General features: G+C 35.9%; 2 protein-coding genes across 2 annotated transcripts; both read right to left on the bottom strand.

Annotated features, from left to right (window-relative positions):
• Positions 1–210: 210 nt before the first annotated feature.
• On the bottom strand, positions 211–9,633 carry LOC145639945 (uncharacterized). Its single transcript, XM_081691261.1, has 4 exons — positions 8,309–9,633; positions 6,932–8,181; positions 6,492–6,833; positions 211–1,010 (listed from the first exon to the last, which is right to left on the bottom strand). The coding sequence occupies exons 1-4, from the start codon at positions 9,631–9,633 to the stop codon at positions 211–213; spliced, it is 3,717 nt and encodes a 1,238-aa protein (XP_081547387.1).
• A 4,803-nt stretch (positions 9,634–14,436) lies between these two features.
• LOC145638867 (putative pectinesterase/pectinesterase inhibitor 51) lies at positions 14,437–18,335 on the bottom strand. The gene is made up of 3 exons (XM_081689913.1): positions 17,447–18,335; positions 16,396–16,893; positions 14,437–15,337 (listed from the first exon to the last, which is right to left on the bottom strand). Exons 1-3 carry the CDS (start codon positions 18,015–18,017, stop codon positions 14,652–14,654), a joined length of 1,755 nt encoding a protein of 584 aa, XP_081546039.1. The 5' UTR covers positions 18,018–18,335; the 3' UTR covers positions 14,437–14,651.
• Between the last annotated feature and the right edge of the window lie 687 nt (positions 18,336–19,022).

Genomic DNA, 19,022 nt, shown 5'->3' on the forward strand with positions numbered 1-19,022 from the left:
GGAGCTAGCTTTCAAGTAAGAGCCCATTCAATCGGGCGAAGCACGCTCCAAAAAGGTAATTGTTTTATCTTAATCTTGTGATTAATTTAATTATGTTTATGATTTTATTTATTGCGAGTGCGGTCTTTTTTGGGTTTGTTTCTGCGGTGAGTCAGACTCACCAAACCCCAACATTAGAACCCTCTTATTTTCGCTTCAAAACAAACTTTCTTAAGTATCATCCTTGCCAAAATTGGCAATTTCCACATCAGCTTTCTTGAACCTGCAATTCTTTCTAACATGGCCAAATTTTTTGGATATCCAACATTGTGCTTTTCCTTTGAAGTAGCAATCTGCACTATCATAGTTAGTCCTCTTACAAATTTTACAAAATAATTTATTTTCCGTACCTTTGTACTTAGGTGAATCTTCTTCATCTTTACCCTCGGCCTTCTTCATGGACCAATTTCTCTTGATTTCTTCTGGTTTAAGTGAAAATTTTGCTTCTAGCGCGGTCTCCATCACATCTTCATCATTACTTTGACGATTTTTTCTTTGTTCATGGGACTCCAAAGATCCCATAAGTTGTTCAATAGTTAAGTTGGATAAATCTTTTGTTTCTTCAATTATTGTAACTATATCATCAAATTTGTCATTTAATGATACTAAAATTTTCTTCACAATTTTTTCATTCGAAATTTCTTCTCCATATGATTTCATTTGATTAATAATCTTAATAATTTTTGAAAAATAATCTTTAACCAACTCATTATCTTTCATCTTTAAATTTTTGAAATCTCTTCTTAAAGATTGAAATTTAATACTTCTCACCTTGCTATTTCCTTGGAACTCTTGTTGCAGAATCTCCCATGCCTCTTTTGCAGTATTAGCCCTCATGATTCTTGGAAAAATTGTATCCTTCACCGCATTTTGTATGAGATATAATGCCTTTGCATTCTTCATCCTTTCTTCCACAAGTCTCTTCCTTTGAGCATCACTTAGGCTGATTTTATCTTCAGGTACGTTATAGCCTTTGTCGACATAACTCCATAGTCTATACAATCATAGCATTGTCTTCATTTTGATTTTCCAAAAATCATAATTTTCTCCCCCAAAAATTGAAATGGAAACCTTACAATGTTATTAGCCATTATATTATGTTATGTTTGGGCTAATATGTGTATGATATTATATGAAGGCTTTGGGAATTTGTGGCTCTGATACCAAATGTTAGAAATTAAGTGTGCAGAAGTATTGTGGGTTTTGTTGATTATTAGGGTTTAGACTTGAGAGACAAAAAAAGATAATGTGATGATTTTATTGGATGATAAAATGGTTTTACTAATGCATGAGAGTGAGTTTATTTCCTAGTTTTCTACCATTGCAAATACATGCATGGTATATTTATATTAGGCTTGTAGTATATGTCGGTTAATCAACCGACTTAGGTGAAATTTCTACACTGCTCTAGATTGTTCTAATATCTTATGATAAATTATTAATCTAGACTTTTCTAGAATATTTTACCCTTAGCTTTTTTTTTTACAGCATTTATTTGATTTTTCTAGATTAATCTTTTTAACAGATACGAGGCACACGTAACAAATATAAGTGACGGTACATCAACCTCAGGTATTTCATATAATGTCTTTGAGAAAAAGATCTTTCGCCCTCTTTTTCCTAATGCAGTCAGCTATAAATAATAATGATGCTTGTTAAAGAATATTGAGACTCTCATCACTCAATTGTATTGATCTTGATCCTACTCACTCCTTCATCCCTCTTGCTTACTGTGGCTCATGTTTGATTGATTTTCAATGCTAGTATAGTCGTGGGACTAGTATATAAAATTAACATTTATACACTTAATAAACTAGGAATTTACACATGTTTTGTTTTCAAGCAGTGTCGGTTGATTGTGTGGTGTTTATTTAAACTATAAAAAAATCCTTCGCAAATTTTTTTTTTATAAAATGTACTACCTCCGGATCATATTATATGCAAATTTGGGTATTGTTTGTGAGATATAAAAAATTTCAAAGTTACATATAATACGATCCTGGGATAGTAATTCATATGTGTTGAGTAATTAGGTTTTGATGATTATATACTAATGATGATTATCTATCTAACATGTTTGTTAAGCTGTGCATAGAAAGAACAAGTCATGCTTGGAACAAGATACAAGGAACCAGAGTATTGACAAGTATATACTTCCTCCATTTTCTTTTACTTGCAACACACCTTTTAGGCACGCAATTTTAGGAGATGATTAGTGAGGGTAAACGAGCTATTTTATCAATATAATTTTTACACGAAGATTAGAATAGGGTTAAGTATCATTTGTAAAAATTATAATGAATAATTTATCCGTTTACATTACATAAACCCGACCTCAAAACACGTGCCACAAGGTTGTGTTGCAAGTAAAAAGAAACGGAGGAAGTATATAAGGAACTTGAGCAATATAGGATAAGCAATAGAAGAACAAGAACAATAATGAGTGTTATGGTTGATATGCATGATGATGGCGAAAGAACCTTGAAGGTAACTATATATGTAAGTAGGTGTTTGCATATGTTAGCTTCATGAGGTAAGTACTCCATGCATACATGAGTTGTATATGTGTAGGAGTATGAATATTGCTTTATGTTTAACTAGTTCTCTCACTTGAAGTTTGCTTATGACAAACAAACTTCAATCTAATGTTCTCTTAAGAGTCTATATGAAGACAGGAACTGACTTAGGTGAAGTTAATGGGTTGGAACATAGAAGACTTGAAGAGGAGAGAATGAATGAAGCTAAAAGCAGGTTCTCACACGAGAACCAAACCACGAAGGAACATGAAGATATTCTCCAATGAGATGTAGCAGAAGGAACCTTCGGCAGGCTTTCCCACGAGAGCCGGAGCATGTTGCCTAATAGTTACATGAGGTGTTCCCTAACAGGTACATACAAGGAGCGAGCTTTCTAATAGAAGCATGACAGCAAGCTAAAAAGTGAAGCTTGGACTGCGAACATGACAACAAGCTCCAGAAAGGAACATGGTTTCCGATAAGGAACCTGAGTTCCAATAAGGAATGAACAATAGTGACATCAAGTTCCATTAAGGAACTTGGACTGCGGTTCTAGATGTGGAATATTGCCCCGAGATCTAGAATACGTCAATAATACAAGATTCCATAACAAGAGTTTCAAAAAAACAACATGAAGACGGAGAAATCGAAGTATATCACTCTAGGATTCATGTTAGTATGTTGAACATAAAGTTAATCTGGAACAAGTCTATAAAATTAGGTGAACTCCTAACAGTCAATGCAATTAGATTTACTGACTTGTCAAGAACTTAGAGACTGTCAGAGTACCGAAACCTAATAGGAACTTAAGTCTGCACGACTTTAAAGGTCAGTTGAATGATATAAATATTTACCTAATACGTGCATATCTTGTAAGGATTTGGTTTTACAGAATAAAGATATTTATTTTCTAATAAATCTCTTTTGGAAAAAGATAAGTTATTTTTGGAAAGTATTTTAAGCAAAAATAAGTTTAGAATAAAATATGATTTTATGATAAGTATATCTTTGAAAAAGATAAGCTAGTATATTTGGAAAATATAAGTTTGGAATAAAATCTGATTTTATGATAAGTACTTCCTCCGTTCTATTAATATTGCAACAATGGACTTTTTGCACTATTCATCATTCTTGTTTGACCATATAATATGAGTTATATTTTAAGCAAAATATAGTCAAGTGGGATCTTGTTGGATTCGTCTCATAAAATACTTTCACAATATCAATTTTTTATAATTTTTACTCTTACACAATTATAGATATTTAGCATATAAAATGTGTTTTGGGATGCGTAATTTCCTCCTTGTTGCAATATTAACAGAACGGAGGAAGTATATCTTTTGAAAAAGATAAGCTAGTATATTTGGAAAGTATAAGTTTGAAATAAAATCTAATTTTATAGTGAATATCTTATTATTATTGTTAGAATATATTCTTAACAAAAAGATATATTTTTGGAAAACTTATTTTTGGAAGATGTCTTTTAAATATATCTTTTGATAAAACTTATCTTTTACGAAAAGAATGATTCATTCAAAGTCGAGGTTTGACGAAGTGCAATAGTCGTGCTTAATGGTTTAATCCTTCACCACGAAAATAATTCAAACCTCATAGTCAAAGTTCCAGTTAGGGTTTGGTTTCAATTTGTCCAGTAAGTTCCAGATAGATCTTGAGTGTCCAACATATAAGATTTATCTCTTTATTCATTGATATGTATTTAGAGTTGTTCTTTGTGATCTTGTAATTGAGAAAGAGAGTTTTGAGTGTTTTATGTATTGGGGTGTGAGAGTTTGTGAGAAGTCTCGTTATCATAATTGTATGAGTGCAAAGTGTGAGCTTCCATGGTGAAGCCGAGTGAATACTACTCTCGGAGTATTGAGTAGAATCTAAGTCCGGGACTTAGGTTAGGTAGGATAGGGTTCTATCGTGTAGCAAGTTCAGTCGGGAACTTGTGAGAAATATCTTATTGTAATAGGTTGTAACTAGGAGTGTTTGACCTATTATAGTGGATTGGTTTGACTTGAAATCCCTTGGAGGGTCGAGGTTTTACTTCCAGTTAGTCCCTGGATGGTTTCCTCATAAAATTCGCTTTGCATTGTCTAAGTTCCTAACAACAATCAGTTTTATATTCCGTGAAAAGTAGGCATTAAGAACATACTACAATTCACCCCCACTCTTGTAGTATATCATCCAAATAACAATCTAATATATATACTACCTCCGGTCCACATTTGTTGCAACTTTTTCCATTTTGGGCTGGTCCACATTAGTTGCAACTTTTCCATTTATTTCCTTTTTTGGTAAATTTTTTTGGGTAAAATTACAATTTTACCATTACTTTTTTTTTTAAAACACCCTAATTACAAAACAAAATTTATCTAATTAGCTTAAACCCTAACATTAATTAAGTTGCCTAATTTCCCCAAAATAAACCCCTTAGCCACCAAACCAATTCCAGCCACCTTCATCCTCCTTCATCTTCCTCCTCATCACCATTATTCATCAAATTTTTACATCTTCTTCCTCATCCTCATTTTTTTTTTCTCTCTCCTCCTTCAATCATTCCTACTAATTTTCCAGATCTGTGGGTTTGTGGGTTCGTGGGTGTGTGGGTTCGTGGTAGGCGGGTGGTTATTGCTGCTTCTAATCGGTGGGTTTCGTTGTTGGTTGTTTCGGGGTTGGTGGTTTCGGTGTTGGTTGTTGGGGTTGGTGGTTTCGGTGTTGGTGGTTTCGGGGGTCGGTGGTTTTGGTGTTGGTGGTTTCGGTTGGTGGTTTCGGAGGTCGCTGGTTTCGGGGGTCGGGGGTTTCGGGGGTCGGTGGTTTCGGTGTTGGTGGTTTCGTTGGGTTTCTAGGGTGGCTGGGTTGGTGGTGGACTGGTGGTGGGTTTCATTTTTAAAATTGGATTGAATTTGTTTTTTTTTTTTTTTTTTTTTTTTTTTATATTTATATTACTTGATTAATACTTAATTGTATACCCTTATCTTTCAATAAACATACTTAGGAAATTTTGCCTCGGCCTCCGCAACCACCCCCAAAGTTGCAACAAATGTGGACCGGAGGTAGTATATAAAGGGGAGTTTTTCCCCGAGTTTTTAGAGAGCTACGTAGGATTTAATTTTTTCAACGCGCGACGTAGGATAATAAATTTTAGTGGTAGCCAATTAAATACGAGGTTATTAATTTCTTTTAGAATTAAATAATTTAACTGACACGTAAGCAAAATTGACGAATGAGATTTTAAAGTTTAAATTAATTAAATATAAAATATTATCTTTTGATATCAAGAATTTTATCTAAATATATAACAAATTTTAGCACATAAATATATATATATATATAAATTATTTTAAAAAATTCAAACAAACCGTGCATCGCACGGGCTTCATCTAGTATGTTTTCTGAAAGAGAATTCTTAGACATAGGTATGAAAATACTTGTATAACGAGAAATACCACCATAAAATACTTGGATAATAGGCCAGGAGACACATATGACACAAGTCACACAACACATATTAGTAGCTCTGCTGTGAAGATGGTTATATAAAATAAAAATACATGCTTAATGACTGATATCCTTGCTATATATTAACATCCTTTTTCTTCACGTAAATCCACAGCACTATAGCAGATTCTCACGTATACGAGTTAAGCAGTTTCATTTTCCTGCAAATATCATGAGATACTGAAGTAAAAAAAATGTGCATTAAAATAAAGTGACGACTAATTTTTTTTTTTTCCTCATATCTGATGAACGGTTTGGTACTTTACCAAAACAAGACAAGGATGTACTTCATATATATACTTATTTTGGTTCAAAATTCGTAAAATCTAGTAATCATAGCTGAAATGCTCAAGTAAGTACCTCAAAGTACAAGCTGGCATCTATGCCGCCTCCCACAGAGGAGTATGTGGTCTCTTTGAGAATGCAGCTGACCGATAACATCTTTAATGTCCATTCGATCTTGTGGCAATTCAGAGGAACATTTCACCCCAATCATGATCATTATTGCTATGCAGTCGAAAACACATTTAGTAATGCCGCCTGGCCTTCTATCATACAAGTCCATGTTTCTTTCTTCAATATCATCAAATTTAAGCTTAGGATCTATGATCTCCAACAAATGATCAGCCAAACCTAACTCTGCAAACTTGTGCAGGCTCATATCTCCTTCGAATATCAAATCAGTGGGCTTCTTTCCGGTCAGCATCTCTAGCAAAATGATTCCGTAACTGTACAGATCACCTGCTGCAGACACTGAAGATCCAAGGCCGTACTCTAATACCACATATCATCAATCATTACAACGTTATCACTATTATATGCAGAATAAACTTTTTTTAAAATTAATTTGAGATAAGGTGGTGCAAATTTACCTGGAGCAGTATAGCCAACAGTTCCTCTAACTCCTACAGAGCTACTATTATAGAGTTGCTCAGATATTTCTGGAATAAGCTTTACCAACCCAAAATCTCCAACGTGGGCAGTCATGTCATCGTCAAGCAAAATATTGGAGGGCTTTAGATCGCAATGGATGATAGAAGTACCAATGCCGTTGTGGATGTAGTCTAGGGCATGTGCTACATCTATGGCAATATTTAACCTTTGTTGAAGGGTCAGATTCTGATATTGAACATCTTCTTCTGGATTTGAGTGTAACCATCTCTCAAGGCTCCCGTTTGACATAAGTTCGTAGACCAAAGCTTTGAAGACATTTCCCTGAAAGTCAATGCTAGAGCACGCAGTGATGACTCCCACAAGATTCCTATGGCGGATAATTCTCAAGGCCTCACATTCTGCTACAAAGCTCTTACAGGCTCCTCGACGCTGATTGTTAATCACTTTGATAGCAACAACCTTATCTACTCCCTCAAGAAGAAGGGTTCCTTTGTAAACAGCACCAAAACTACCTGAACCAATCATGTTCTCAGTAGAAAAACCATCAGTGGCTTTGAGAAGCATGTCATATGACACTTTTATGAATGGTTCCTTGAACAAGAGCCCTGAAACTGAAGCTTTGCTTCGACGTTTTGTACAAATCAGATAAAGCGATGTCACAATAGCTACCCCTACAAACACACATGCTACAATGGAGACTACAACGATGACAACTGCAGGAGGCTTCCTTTTTCCCTTCGATGTAGGGCAGCTTGGTAATTTGAGCTGTGGAATCCCTCCACAAAGCTTTGGATTACCAACAATTGATATTGCACTAAGATTAGCAAAAACTCCTTTGGTTGGAACTCCGCCCTCAAGGTTATTGAAAGACAAATTCAGCAAAACCATGGAGGAGAAATTGAAAAAGTATTTTGGCACTTGTCCAGTCAACTTGTTAGATGAGAGATCGACAATATGAAGACCTTCCAAATGGCTAAAAGATGGAGGGATGAATCCTGAAAAGGAGTTACCTTTCAAAGACAAATTTGTAAGAGCAACACATTCAGAAACACTAGTTGGAATAGTACCAGAAAAATTGTTATTCGACAAATTCACAGTTACTAGATTCTTTAAGCCGCCAATCTCTGAAGGCAGGGAGCCTTGCAGGTGATTATGGTCAAGAAAGAGGTGAAGTAACTCTGAAGCTTGGAAAAGCTGGTAAGGTACATTTCCAACTAGATTATTATGGCTGAGATAGAGGTATAGTAAACTGTTGCAATTACCAAGAGTAGCAGGTACCGTCCCTTGAAATTTGTTGTTCGAGAAATCCAATTTACTCAACAAGGATAAATTTCCTAGGGACAAGGGAATACTACCAAAGAGCTGATTGTTTGAGAAAATTGCTTCTTTGCAACCTAGTCATCTTACCAATGTCAGCTGGAATAGTTCCAGTGAATCGATTATCATTTAGATGAAGGTATTGTAGGTTCAAAAGACTACTCATCCCCAAAGGAATGTTTCCTGACAACTGATTGCTACTAAGATCTAGCCATCGGAGTTTGGTAGATAGATTGGCTACAGACAGAGGAAGCATCCCGCCAAAGTAATTTCCTGAAGACAACAAGATTTCTAACCGACTACAGTTCACTAGATTGTCTATGAAACTGAGATCGTCAGCTTCTCCTCTTCCATGGATGGCATCATATAGAAGTACCTGTGACAGGTTCTTCATATTTCTTCCATCCAGCATGAATTTTCCAGTAAAATCATTACAAACAAGACTAAGATATTCGAGGTTGGAAAGGTTAGACAATGAGATAGGAATAGCTCCTGAGAGTTGGTTATCTCCGATTTGAAACCATCGAAGTTGTGGGAAGTAGAAGCCAAGATTAGATGGAAGACTCCCAGTTAATTGATTAAAATTTAAAGAGAGTTTTTGGATCTTTGAGAGGTTGTATAAAGAAGGAGGAATCTCACCAGAAAAGCTGTTACCTCCAAGTGCAAGAACTTGGAGGTCTTTGAACTTTCCTATAAAATTTGGGATTCTTCCTCGAAAACCAGAAGGTCCCTCTGTATCTGATTGTCCAGACAGGTACAATGCTGTTAACGAAGTTAAATTTGGTAAAGGAGAAAGGTTATCACCTGTTAAGTTGTTGCAGTCAAGTCCGAGGACTTCTAGTTTGGACAACAAGGAAAGTTGGGAAGGAATATCCCCAGTGAGTTTGTTGTAACCCAACTCAAGATTTTTAAGCTGCATGCAACGAGAGATGTTTGCTGGGATTGTTTGTTCGAATGAATTGTGATACAGGTTAAGAGTTTGCAGCCTAGAAAGACGACCAACTTCAGGAGGAATATAGCCGCTGAAAGTGTTGTTTGTCAGTATAAGAGCATGTAGAAAACTCGGGTTTCCTACAAAAGGCGATAGACTCCCTACCAATTCTTTCTCGGTTAGATTCAGTACTGTCACTCTTTTGTGGTGACGGCCACATGTGACACCTTCCCACAGGCAAAAATTGGTAGACTCATTCCAAGAACTCAGCACTCTATGAGGATCTGAGGTTATCTTAGCTTTGATGGCTAACAATGCAACATGATCGGTCTCATTCCCTTTAGTGAAGGAATCAGAGATCGCAGTTGTTGGGATACCTATGACAATTGTGTTTAGAACATACAACAAGGGAAAGATGGTGAAGAGAGGCATTATTTTTTACATTGGTTTATAGTCGTAAATGTCTAATAACTAATGAATATTATTGCTACTTGCTACTCCGTATGAGTATATGACTCTGATTAGGTATTTATAGGCATGTGTACACGGTGCACACGTTAGAATTTAAGAGTATTTACACGGTATGATCTATAAGATATGATGTATGAATTTAATCGTTAAAAAAGGAAGATTAAGTTATTATTTCATTTATTTGTGTCTCTTGAGACTTGTTGTTTTTAACAACTAGATATTAATTTCCAATTAGTATGCCTCTATGACATATCAATGAGGTTTTGGTTAATGATAAAAGACTAAGAATGGAGGTCAATGTATGATAGGTTGTAGGTTCGAATCCCCCTCCCTTATTTGTATGTACATTTTACAACAACAATTACAAAAGAAAATCTTATAAGCCATTAGTTCAGATATTGCTTCAGTCAAGTGTGAATTCATGCCTAGAATATTATATCACCAAGTCCACATTATTATTAATCTGTTCTTCATAAGTATCTTTGCTATTGTAATCAATAAATCACAATATGATTTGTGTACATCATGACGGGATATTTTAATACAGTATTTGGTTTCAAAAAATTTAATACAGTATTTGACAAAATTATTATTTTGTTTTAATACAGTAGCAATAAGTAAATCTTTAAGAATCTATGATAAGATAATTTGAAAGAGGGGATGTGAAAAATCTGAAAGTCATGGCAGGCTTATATTAAATAACTTGGTAAAGAACGTTGAATAAAGATTATAGTAAATGAATTGTTCTGAGTCCAAGTCTTTTGTACATGATTATCACTATAAAATTCTACTGTAATAATTTATAGTTTATCTGGACAAAGCAAAGATCACAATAGAGAAAATGAAGATCACATTGAAGAAAGTAAAGATTACAAAAGAAAAAGTGAAGATTGCGATGGAAAAATGAAGATTATTTACTGATAGTAAAAATCACTAAGAAGAAAATGAAGATCGCGATAGAACGAAGAAATACTCCCAAGTCTTTTTTTTTTCTATAATATAAATACTTTCTTAGTTGTTTCCTAAACAAGTTTACTTTATGATTTTATAAACACAAAATTTTAAAAAAAATCGGGTGTACAATAATTATTGTACATCCATTATAAAGGTAGCATAAAATGATTAAAAGTTACCCCTGAAATGAATAAAAGTTACCCCAATATGCGTAAAAGTAACCCAATTCAAATAAAAATTATCTATGCTTTATTAGTAAAGAATCACATTTTAATTGACAAAAAATCAATTATTAGTGATTGAATGTAATTAAATTACCTCAATAAAACTTTTCTTGTTATCTATTTATATAAAAATTGTATTATGTTTAAAGTTACCTAAAGATAGGCAAAAAGTTACCCTAAAATTAGCTAAAAGTTACCATTATACTCCTCGATGTACACTAATATTAGTGTAAACTGGATGTATACAAAAGTTTTTGTTTTATAAATTAGTATTGGAAGTTATCATCAACTTTATACCTATGTAAAGAAATGTTAGATTTAAGGTCTGTTCATATTTACTTAATTTCAGTTCAGTTCAGTTCAGTTCAGCTCCAATCAGATCACTTCAGCTCCTAATTTCCCTCTCTCATAAAATATTCATTTCAGTTCAGCTCCAATCAATTTAGTTCAGTTTAGCTCCAATCAGTTCAGTTCAGCTCAATAAATGTAAACAGACCCATATTAGGAATTATTGTTTATGAATTTTGATTGATTAAGGAGGATAAGATAATTTTATTTCTCATGTTTTTGTGAAGTTTAAATCTCCATGATTTTGTATTTCTTCTATTTTCAATTTTTTGGTCTTTCATTTACTCACTTTACTTACTCTTTTTCCAAACTCTTATAGGGGTGTTTGGTTCACGGAATTTAGGTATGATGTATGGATTTAGAATGACTAAAACCCATAACATATGTTTGGTTGTCAAATGTATGAATTTTAAACCCATACCTCAAATCCATGACTCCATGAGGTTTAAAAACCTTGGGGAGGTGAGTTTAGCTCATTCCATTCCCTTATGTATTAAATAATTAGAGGAAATAGTGAGAGATTTCATTTCAAAATTGAACCAAACACGTGGTATTAATTATTAAGTATCAAGTTCCAACTCAATATCACCTTAATCTCATTCCTGATTCCAAACCCATAGCACTTTGCGAACCAAAAGTTCCCTTAAATAGTGGTTTTGTTATGTCCATTTCTTTAAATCGTATAATTCTTTACGACGATTTAGGTTAGCCAACCTCAAATCATTTTGGGATTAAGGCTTCGTTGCTGTTGTCGTCGTCAACCAAACAACCATTCCATTTGCAAATTCCCATGAATTTCTAAAGGTTAACCAAACAAGCTATAATTAAAAAGATTCTCTCTTCTTTGAAGTAATTGTTGCTATATTACATAGGTTGTGTCCTTTCTCTCCTCCCTTCTGATCCCCTCTCATCTCTCCCTCCTCTATTCCTTTAAGGTCTTAAAATCTTTTTATCATTTAGGCCAAAAACGCTCTAATATATTGTCTTTTCCTTAGTTTTTGCTTTAAATTATATGGAGTACATATTTCAATTCCTTAAACATCTCTTTGAGCTAAGAAGATCAGCGAGCTGCTGTAAGCATTAAAGCTCAACCAGAAAGTAATAGCAGTGCTAACAGATTGAACAATCGAATTCGCCCCAATCATGATACTCCCTTCCTTCATCATATTAAAATTTCAAAATGCGAAAAATTGCCTACTACCATTTTTATTTGCGAGAGATCTTGAATCTCTCTCTATAAGAAGCTATTGTGACTATAAAAGTCATAAATATTTGCCTCGTTATGTATGAAAGAGGCAGACTCGTTGTCAGCACCTAGTCTGATATAGTATAACATAATTGTGTGTTACAAACTTTGACAGCTATAGTTCTACAATCAAATAGCTTAAGCTCGAAACTGACCTAAATGATAAAAAAAATCACTCTAGTGAATTCCTCACAAATCAATAGCACATCAGTAACATTCACAGTTTTTCACGTTCATTTAGCCGTGTCACCTTGTGCACCATTCGTGTGTAAAGGTATCAATTGAAATCATACTGAAGCTTATTACATAGGTTCAAACTTCTCAACAAATTGTGCAATTGAAAGAACAAACTTTTAACTCTAATTTATATACTACCTCCGTTAACGGTTATTTGCAACATTTGCCATTTTCGGTTGCTATCTATTATGTGCAACATTTTTTTTCCTTTCCACTTTTAGTAACTTTTTGCCAATTAAATGACCATATTACCCTTACTTAAACAACTTAAACATCTAATTAAATACAACTTAAACATCTAATTAAATCACTAACTTGATTTAACTCTTTACCTAATGAATCTAATTATTGTAATCATTTTCACCAAAAATCATTCATCTTCATCAAAATCATTATCTGCCTCACCATTCATATCCATCAGAATCATTCATCTCCCTCACCCTTCTTTAATTTCTCGTCAAAATCATTCATCTCCCTCACCCTTCAATTTCATCAAAATCATTCATCTCATCTTCTCTTGCGATTTGGGTTTGTGTGGTCGTGGGTTCAAATTCATGGAATTGCGTTCGTCTAGTTCGTGGGGGTGGTTTTTAGGGGTTTCAGTTCTAGTTCATGGGGGTGGCGTGAGTTTCATGGGGATGGGTTTCAGATCTGGTTTGTAGGGGTGGCGTGAGTTTCGTGGGGTTGGTTTTAGATCTGGTTTCATGTTGGTGGCTTAATTGGGAGTAAATTCAATTCGTGGTGGTTTCGATTTAATCGGATTTCGTGGTGGTTTTTTGGGTTGTGGTGGTTTTGTCTGGTTTGTGGTGGTTATCGAACCGGAGAAGAAGAAGAAGAAAACCGAATTCGCTTCGAAGATGGCGATGGAATTTCTTTGAAAATTGACGATCTCTTCCCACACACTATGGTTTTCGGCGGTGGTCTAGTGGTTGTCGGCGGTGGTCTGGTGGTTTTTGAAAATTTCTTCGTGGAGGTTTTATGGGTTTTTATGTGTTCATGGTGGTTTGATGGGTTCGTGGGTGGTTTGTTGGGTTCGTGGTTGGGTTTTGGTGTTTCTGGCTGGTTGTCGACGGTGATCTGGTGGTTGTCGGTGGTGGTCTAGTGGTTGTCGCTGATTGTTCTAGTTCTGGGTTTATGTGGTTATAGGTTTTTGTTTATTAATTTTTTTTTAGGTAGGATTAGTACTTAATCAAGTGCCCTTAGTTTTTAATAATCATCCTCTAAAAGTTTTGTCTAGGAGTCCGTGCTACCCCCTTTGTTGCAAATAACTGTTAACGGAGGTAGTAAATAAGGGCACGTTTTAAGCACTTAGACTTTTATCTAGCCAGCTTACATCATTTGCATCTCAATTCTCAACTTTAGATAGCAGTGCAAGGTGAAGCAAGGACATGAATGACATAAAAACAATTTGTTGAGTAGGCAGTACCAAAAAGTCATTGGACTCATAAGGAAGCAAAACCTGCTTCACTAATTTCACTTTGAATTCCTACTAGTATCCTAGATAATACCTTACTTTTCAAAAACCAAAACAACAAAGTGAAAAACAAAAAACAAAAAAATCATATACGCAATAACTAGAAAGAACAGTTGCCATACCTTCACCAGTATCCTTTACCATACGATAAATATAGAAGTTCTGCAGCCGGAAAAATCCATACACACTGCAGTTCTAGAATAGCCCAAAACCACCAAGCATATCAGATCTTTTATATTTCTGCCATCAATATCTTTGAGATGATCTACAACTGACTGATGTGGTATAAATTTTTTTCTTATTTCTTTTCCCATTGTAAAATATATGTACACAGGCAGAGATACTTAGACTCTAGAGTAATGCCGGAAGCTAAAGGACTAGTCTCACCAAAATCTGTGATATTTTCATCCTTCAAACAATGAGGGTAAGATGAAATTACATTCTCTTTTCTACAACTAATATATTCCAATAATAACAATTTTAAAGCACCCCAAAATCAAGAAGCTGTTGTGATCCATTCATCACCTTGTAGAAAATTCTGTACAGAAAAGGTGGAGATGTGTTCAGCAGGAATTTGTCTACTCCAAGGAACTCTGTTAGACAAATCAGCACCAGGACCGGTATTTCCAACCTCCCCATAGTAGAGAGTAGACAATGCAAAATCTCCGGACCATGGAAGCCAGCCAGCAGGGGTGATGAGAGCTTCCATGTTGCTGTTGATGTAAACTGTCCGAGAATACATCTTCCATGGCCTCCCTAAGTAATTCTTGTGCTTGCTAGGCTTACTGTTGTAAAGTTTCATGTACTCCTCTGTTCCATTAATGTGGCAACCCTGAAAGGCAAACCCTGTGGTTTGGGCTGGGTCTGTTCTTCCATGGGCAGATATAGCATTGGTCTCACCACTCGCAGGTTTAAGTTGGCGAGGACGGACTAGAATGGTGCAGTCCTGAAAGATGGCAGCTGCATTGCCAAAGATAAAGTCGACATTTCCTTCAATTCGACATGATTTGAAGAGCTGTCGGAGGGAATGGACATAGATGGTGTCCTGGTTACCAAGGAATTCACAGTTTTCAACGTAAGAGAAGTCACTGTCTGAACGGAAGGCTACAGCTTGGTGAGCATCTGGTCCTGCCGTATTTTGAATAGTAAGACCACTGGCCATGAATCCATCACCAAGAACACCTGCAGTAAGAACACGTCAGTTCATGCTCCCATTTGAAAAAGGCTGCAAAAACACATATTACTCTTGCAGCTTCACAGACACAAAAGCATAATAAGTACACATAATTACATACGAGTAAATGAGTAGGAAAACACAATAGTCAGATTTCCAATATAACTGGCATCACATATCTCCTTTAATATGTACCAAGGATCTGTAATCATCATCAGGCAGATACAAGACAAACCACTAACTCTAGATCATTGATGCTTCAGAAAAAAGCATTTGCAAACAAACAACCCATGCATGGACCTACAATGTTTTAAATGAGTATATATGAATGCTTCTGCAATGATCATTAACAAAATTTGCCTTGCCACATACTCTAGTTCAGCCCAGCTACCCATTAGTCAGGTTAGATATTTAAGGAGACAGGGCATGTGAAGTTTTCTTGCTACTACACAATAGTACTGAGTATCATGAATTGGGCCAGTGACAATTTATCACATTCCACATCAGGATGGCGACACTAGCAGCGTCAATATTTGGTACCACTTCCCAATCTAAGGTAGTATAACTTAATCAAGTGAAACTTACCAAACAATTGCATACCAGATTCCTAAAGCTAAATTAGTATATTACTTAAATAGCCATGATTATTTTTCAATGAATGCCCATAACTTCCAGATAGGAGACTAAATTCAAATTAATACTCAGTTTATTCAGCCCAATTTAAAAAATTACTAAGTCACCATCTATGTTTACTTCGACTCAGCTAAAAGTGTTAGACAAGGGTACATGTCCAAGTGTTATGCTGTGCCAATATCCGAGTGTCATAAATCCAATACATATATTTTAGGTTAAACGAAGAGTCATTACATAATTCAACATCAACAGATTCAAAACTACTATACATAATAAAAATTAGATGCAATTTCTCACACAAACAAATAAAGAAGACAAGAAGTCAAGAACTCTAAAAAGTCTAGAACACCTTTTAACCTAACAACATCAATGCATGCATAATTAGAAAATTATCAACTTAAGCCCCAAAATAATACTAGAATAATCAACTCACCGACAGTAGCAGTATTATAGGTGGTGATCCCCTGTATCCCAGTGCTCAAAGAACCAGTAATGACAGTTTTACCCATGCCATCCCCCAAAAACACCAAATTCTTTTTATTAAAAGGCACCCTCACTATCTCATCATAAACACCTTCCTTTATCTTGATCACATACTTCTTCCCTCCATCCAAATTCTCCGGCGCCCCATCCACCGCGTCCTGCAACTTCTCATACTTACACCCTCCTCCAGCACACACCGTCGCATCCGCCTCCTTAAAAGAACTCGACAACGACCCAAACTTCAGAGTTCCTGACTCCGACCCCGACACAACAGGCTCCCAGAACCCGTCCCGCTCAGTACGAGGTGGGGTCCATGAGGCCAGATCAGACCCTAGCGCGTCCAGTGCACGCAGCATGCTGAGCACGTTGCTGGTTGATGTGATCAAGACGGTATCGAAAAACGACATTGTCCCGTTCACTGCGGCTGAATCATTGACGTACTTCAGACCTGTAAAACATCATGTGTTACAGAGATGTTACATAAACATCAACTATAATTTCTTACGCATAAAACACCTTATTGAAAACAGCTAACTACTTCCTATTACATATCTATCACCCAACCATCCAATCGTAAATCATCCACAATATTTTATTAACGTTAAAAACTTTCTTCATTTGTTGCGACATTTATAAATTTGTACTGTCCAAGTCGTTTTCATTTGACCACCTCGTTGATACTCTGTATTTAAATACTCAGCAAAATACAGGCAATGCTGTTAAATTTGCCTCAATTTATACTTCACAATACCAAATTTTTATTATGTAAAATACAGAGTAAAAATCTGAGAAAAATACAATTTTATCATCTTCATAAACAACCTATTTGACAAACTGGTTCTCCGTAAACAAAAAGCAAAAAATGTGCACTATTCATGATAAAACCACTAACTACTGAAACCGCTAATAATCATTAAACGAGTACCTCGGAAAAAATCTAACAATTTAGAATTAAACAAATTTAATAGAGTTAAATGTATAATGAGACGTAATTGAATTACCTGACCAACAGTCATACTGATAAGAAAGCGCAGCGCTACCCAATGCACGTGCGTCCTTAAGCTTCCCACGTGCCAAAGCATCCTCCGCGGCAGAACTCCGAGCCTGAGAATTCCCCAAAACCTCAAGACACGTTTGGGCGGCACGTGAGCGGTTAGGATTATGAGCCGAAGCGTCTAGAATCTCCTGGACCATAGCCTGACCCGTTTTAAGATTCTGGGTCGAGACTTGAAACGCCAACTGAATTATCCCAGCCGGGGTCGGATCCTTCGAAGCCCGACCCGCTAACATGGATTGACACGCATCAGGAAAACGGGTCGCCCGGCAAGCCTGGCGGATTGAAGGTTGAATGTCGGAGAATTGAACACGGGGATTCTTGGGGTGGCGGTGGGCGGAGGAGAGGGAGGAGAGAGAAAGAAAGAGGAGGAAGAAAAGAGAGGAAGCCATTGAAAGAAGGAGAAAGAGTATTTTCTTGTAATTATTGTTGTTGTTAATTTGGTGGGGTTTAAAATGGGGGTAAGAATTGTGAAATGGGTTGGCATTTATAGGATTTCTGGTAAAAGGAGTTGTCATTTATGAATAAAATTAAATGAGAGAAATAAGCCAGATTTGGAAGGGTGTGATATTGGAATATGAATAGGAAAATCAAAAATGGGTTGATTAGATTAGATTAGATATAATATGATTTAGATTTGATTAAGGGGGTATTGATTTTTGAATGTGGCTGGTAATTAAAGGTGGATTTGAGTGGGGATTAATGGGGAGTGAGTGTGAACAAGTATGGGGGGAGTTTGTGGAAGACAGAGTGTTTGAAAATTGTTAGGGGGGTTATTTTTTTAACTGTTAAAAGTCACGGGATGAGAGAAAAGGAGAATGGGGGAATCGGGAATGAAGTAAGCGATCACGGGAGTGGGAAGAGATGGAATAATGGGAGTACTGGTAGGAGTATTAATTTTTGTATTTGTGATGGTAGTGTTTGTCTGTTGTTTGTCGTTTGATTATGGTATTGGTAGATTCAATATATGGGGGGCCATCATATGTAATCGGGGTGCGCCTTCTCTGCATAAGCATAACTGCATTTAGGCTTAGATGAGTTAGATCCGTCTTGCAGAGTTGCAGCTTCTTTTGCCTATTAAAAAATTGATTTACATCACCTTTTTGGCTATCCTACATCCCAATTTGGCTATTTTTCCGATTTTGCAATTTTTAAATTAAAATGAGCTACTATCTCTGTTTTCGACACATTTGAATTATAAGTGAAATGCTAAATACCGCCCTCCATAATTATCGCCACCGCCATCATATCAAGCAAACGGACAATTTTACCCTTACTTATATTTTTTCTTATTTTCTTTCTCTAACAATAATTCACAACCATTACAACCACTACCTTCGACACCGGATAGACAAGACGAGGGCGAATGTCAAGGAAAAATGGATGGTGATAAAGGTGGCTCGACGGAAAATGAATCGGAGACACCAACTTCCGATGGTTGAAATTTGAAATATTAATCGGAGAAACTGGCTGATGACGGTCAACCAGAGTTAAAAACTAATTGTACGGTGACCGGTTTTGGC

This window comes from Chenopodium album, chromosome 7, assembly GCF_948465745.1.
Source record: "Chenopodium album chromosome 7, dcCheAlbu1.1, whole genome shotgun sequence".
Classification (NCBI taxonomy): domain Eukaryota; kingdom Viridiplantae; phylum Streptophyta; class Magnoliopsida; order Caryophyllales; family Amaranthaceae; genus Chenopodium; species Chenopodium album.

Excerpts from the sequence above, each read along its gene's own strand:
- LOC145638867 (XM_081689913.1), bottom strand. The coding sequence starts at position 18,017 with ATGACAACTCCTTTTACCAGAAATCCTATAAATGCCAACCCATTTCAC. Across the intron at positions 16,894-17,446 it reads TCAGTATGACTGTTGGTCAG|GTCTGAAGTACGTCAATGAT; the intron begins GTAATTCAATTA and ends GATGTTTTACAG. Across the intron at positions 15,338-16,395 it reads CTATAATACTGCTACTGTCG|GTGTTCTTGGTGATGGATTC; the intron begins GTGAGTTGATTA and ends TTCTTACTGCAG.
- LOC145639945 (XM_081691261.1), bottom strand. The coding sequence starts at position 9,633 with ATGCCTCTCTTCACCATCTTTCCCTTGTTGTATGTTCTAAACACAATT. Across the intron at positions 6,834-6,931 it reads TGTTGGCTATACTGCTCCAG|AGTACGGCCTTGGATCTTCA; the intron begins GTAAATTTGCAC and ends ATGTGGTATTAG. Across the intron at positions 1,011-6,491 it reads GGACATTAAAGATGTTATCG|GCTATAACGTACCTGAAGAT; the intron begins GTCAGCTGCATT and ends ATGTCGACAAAG.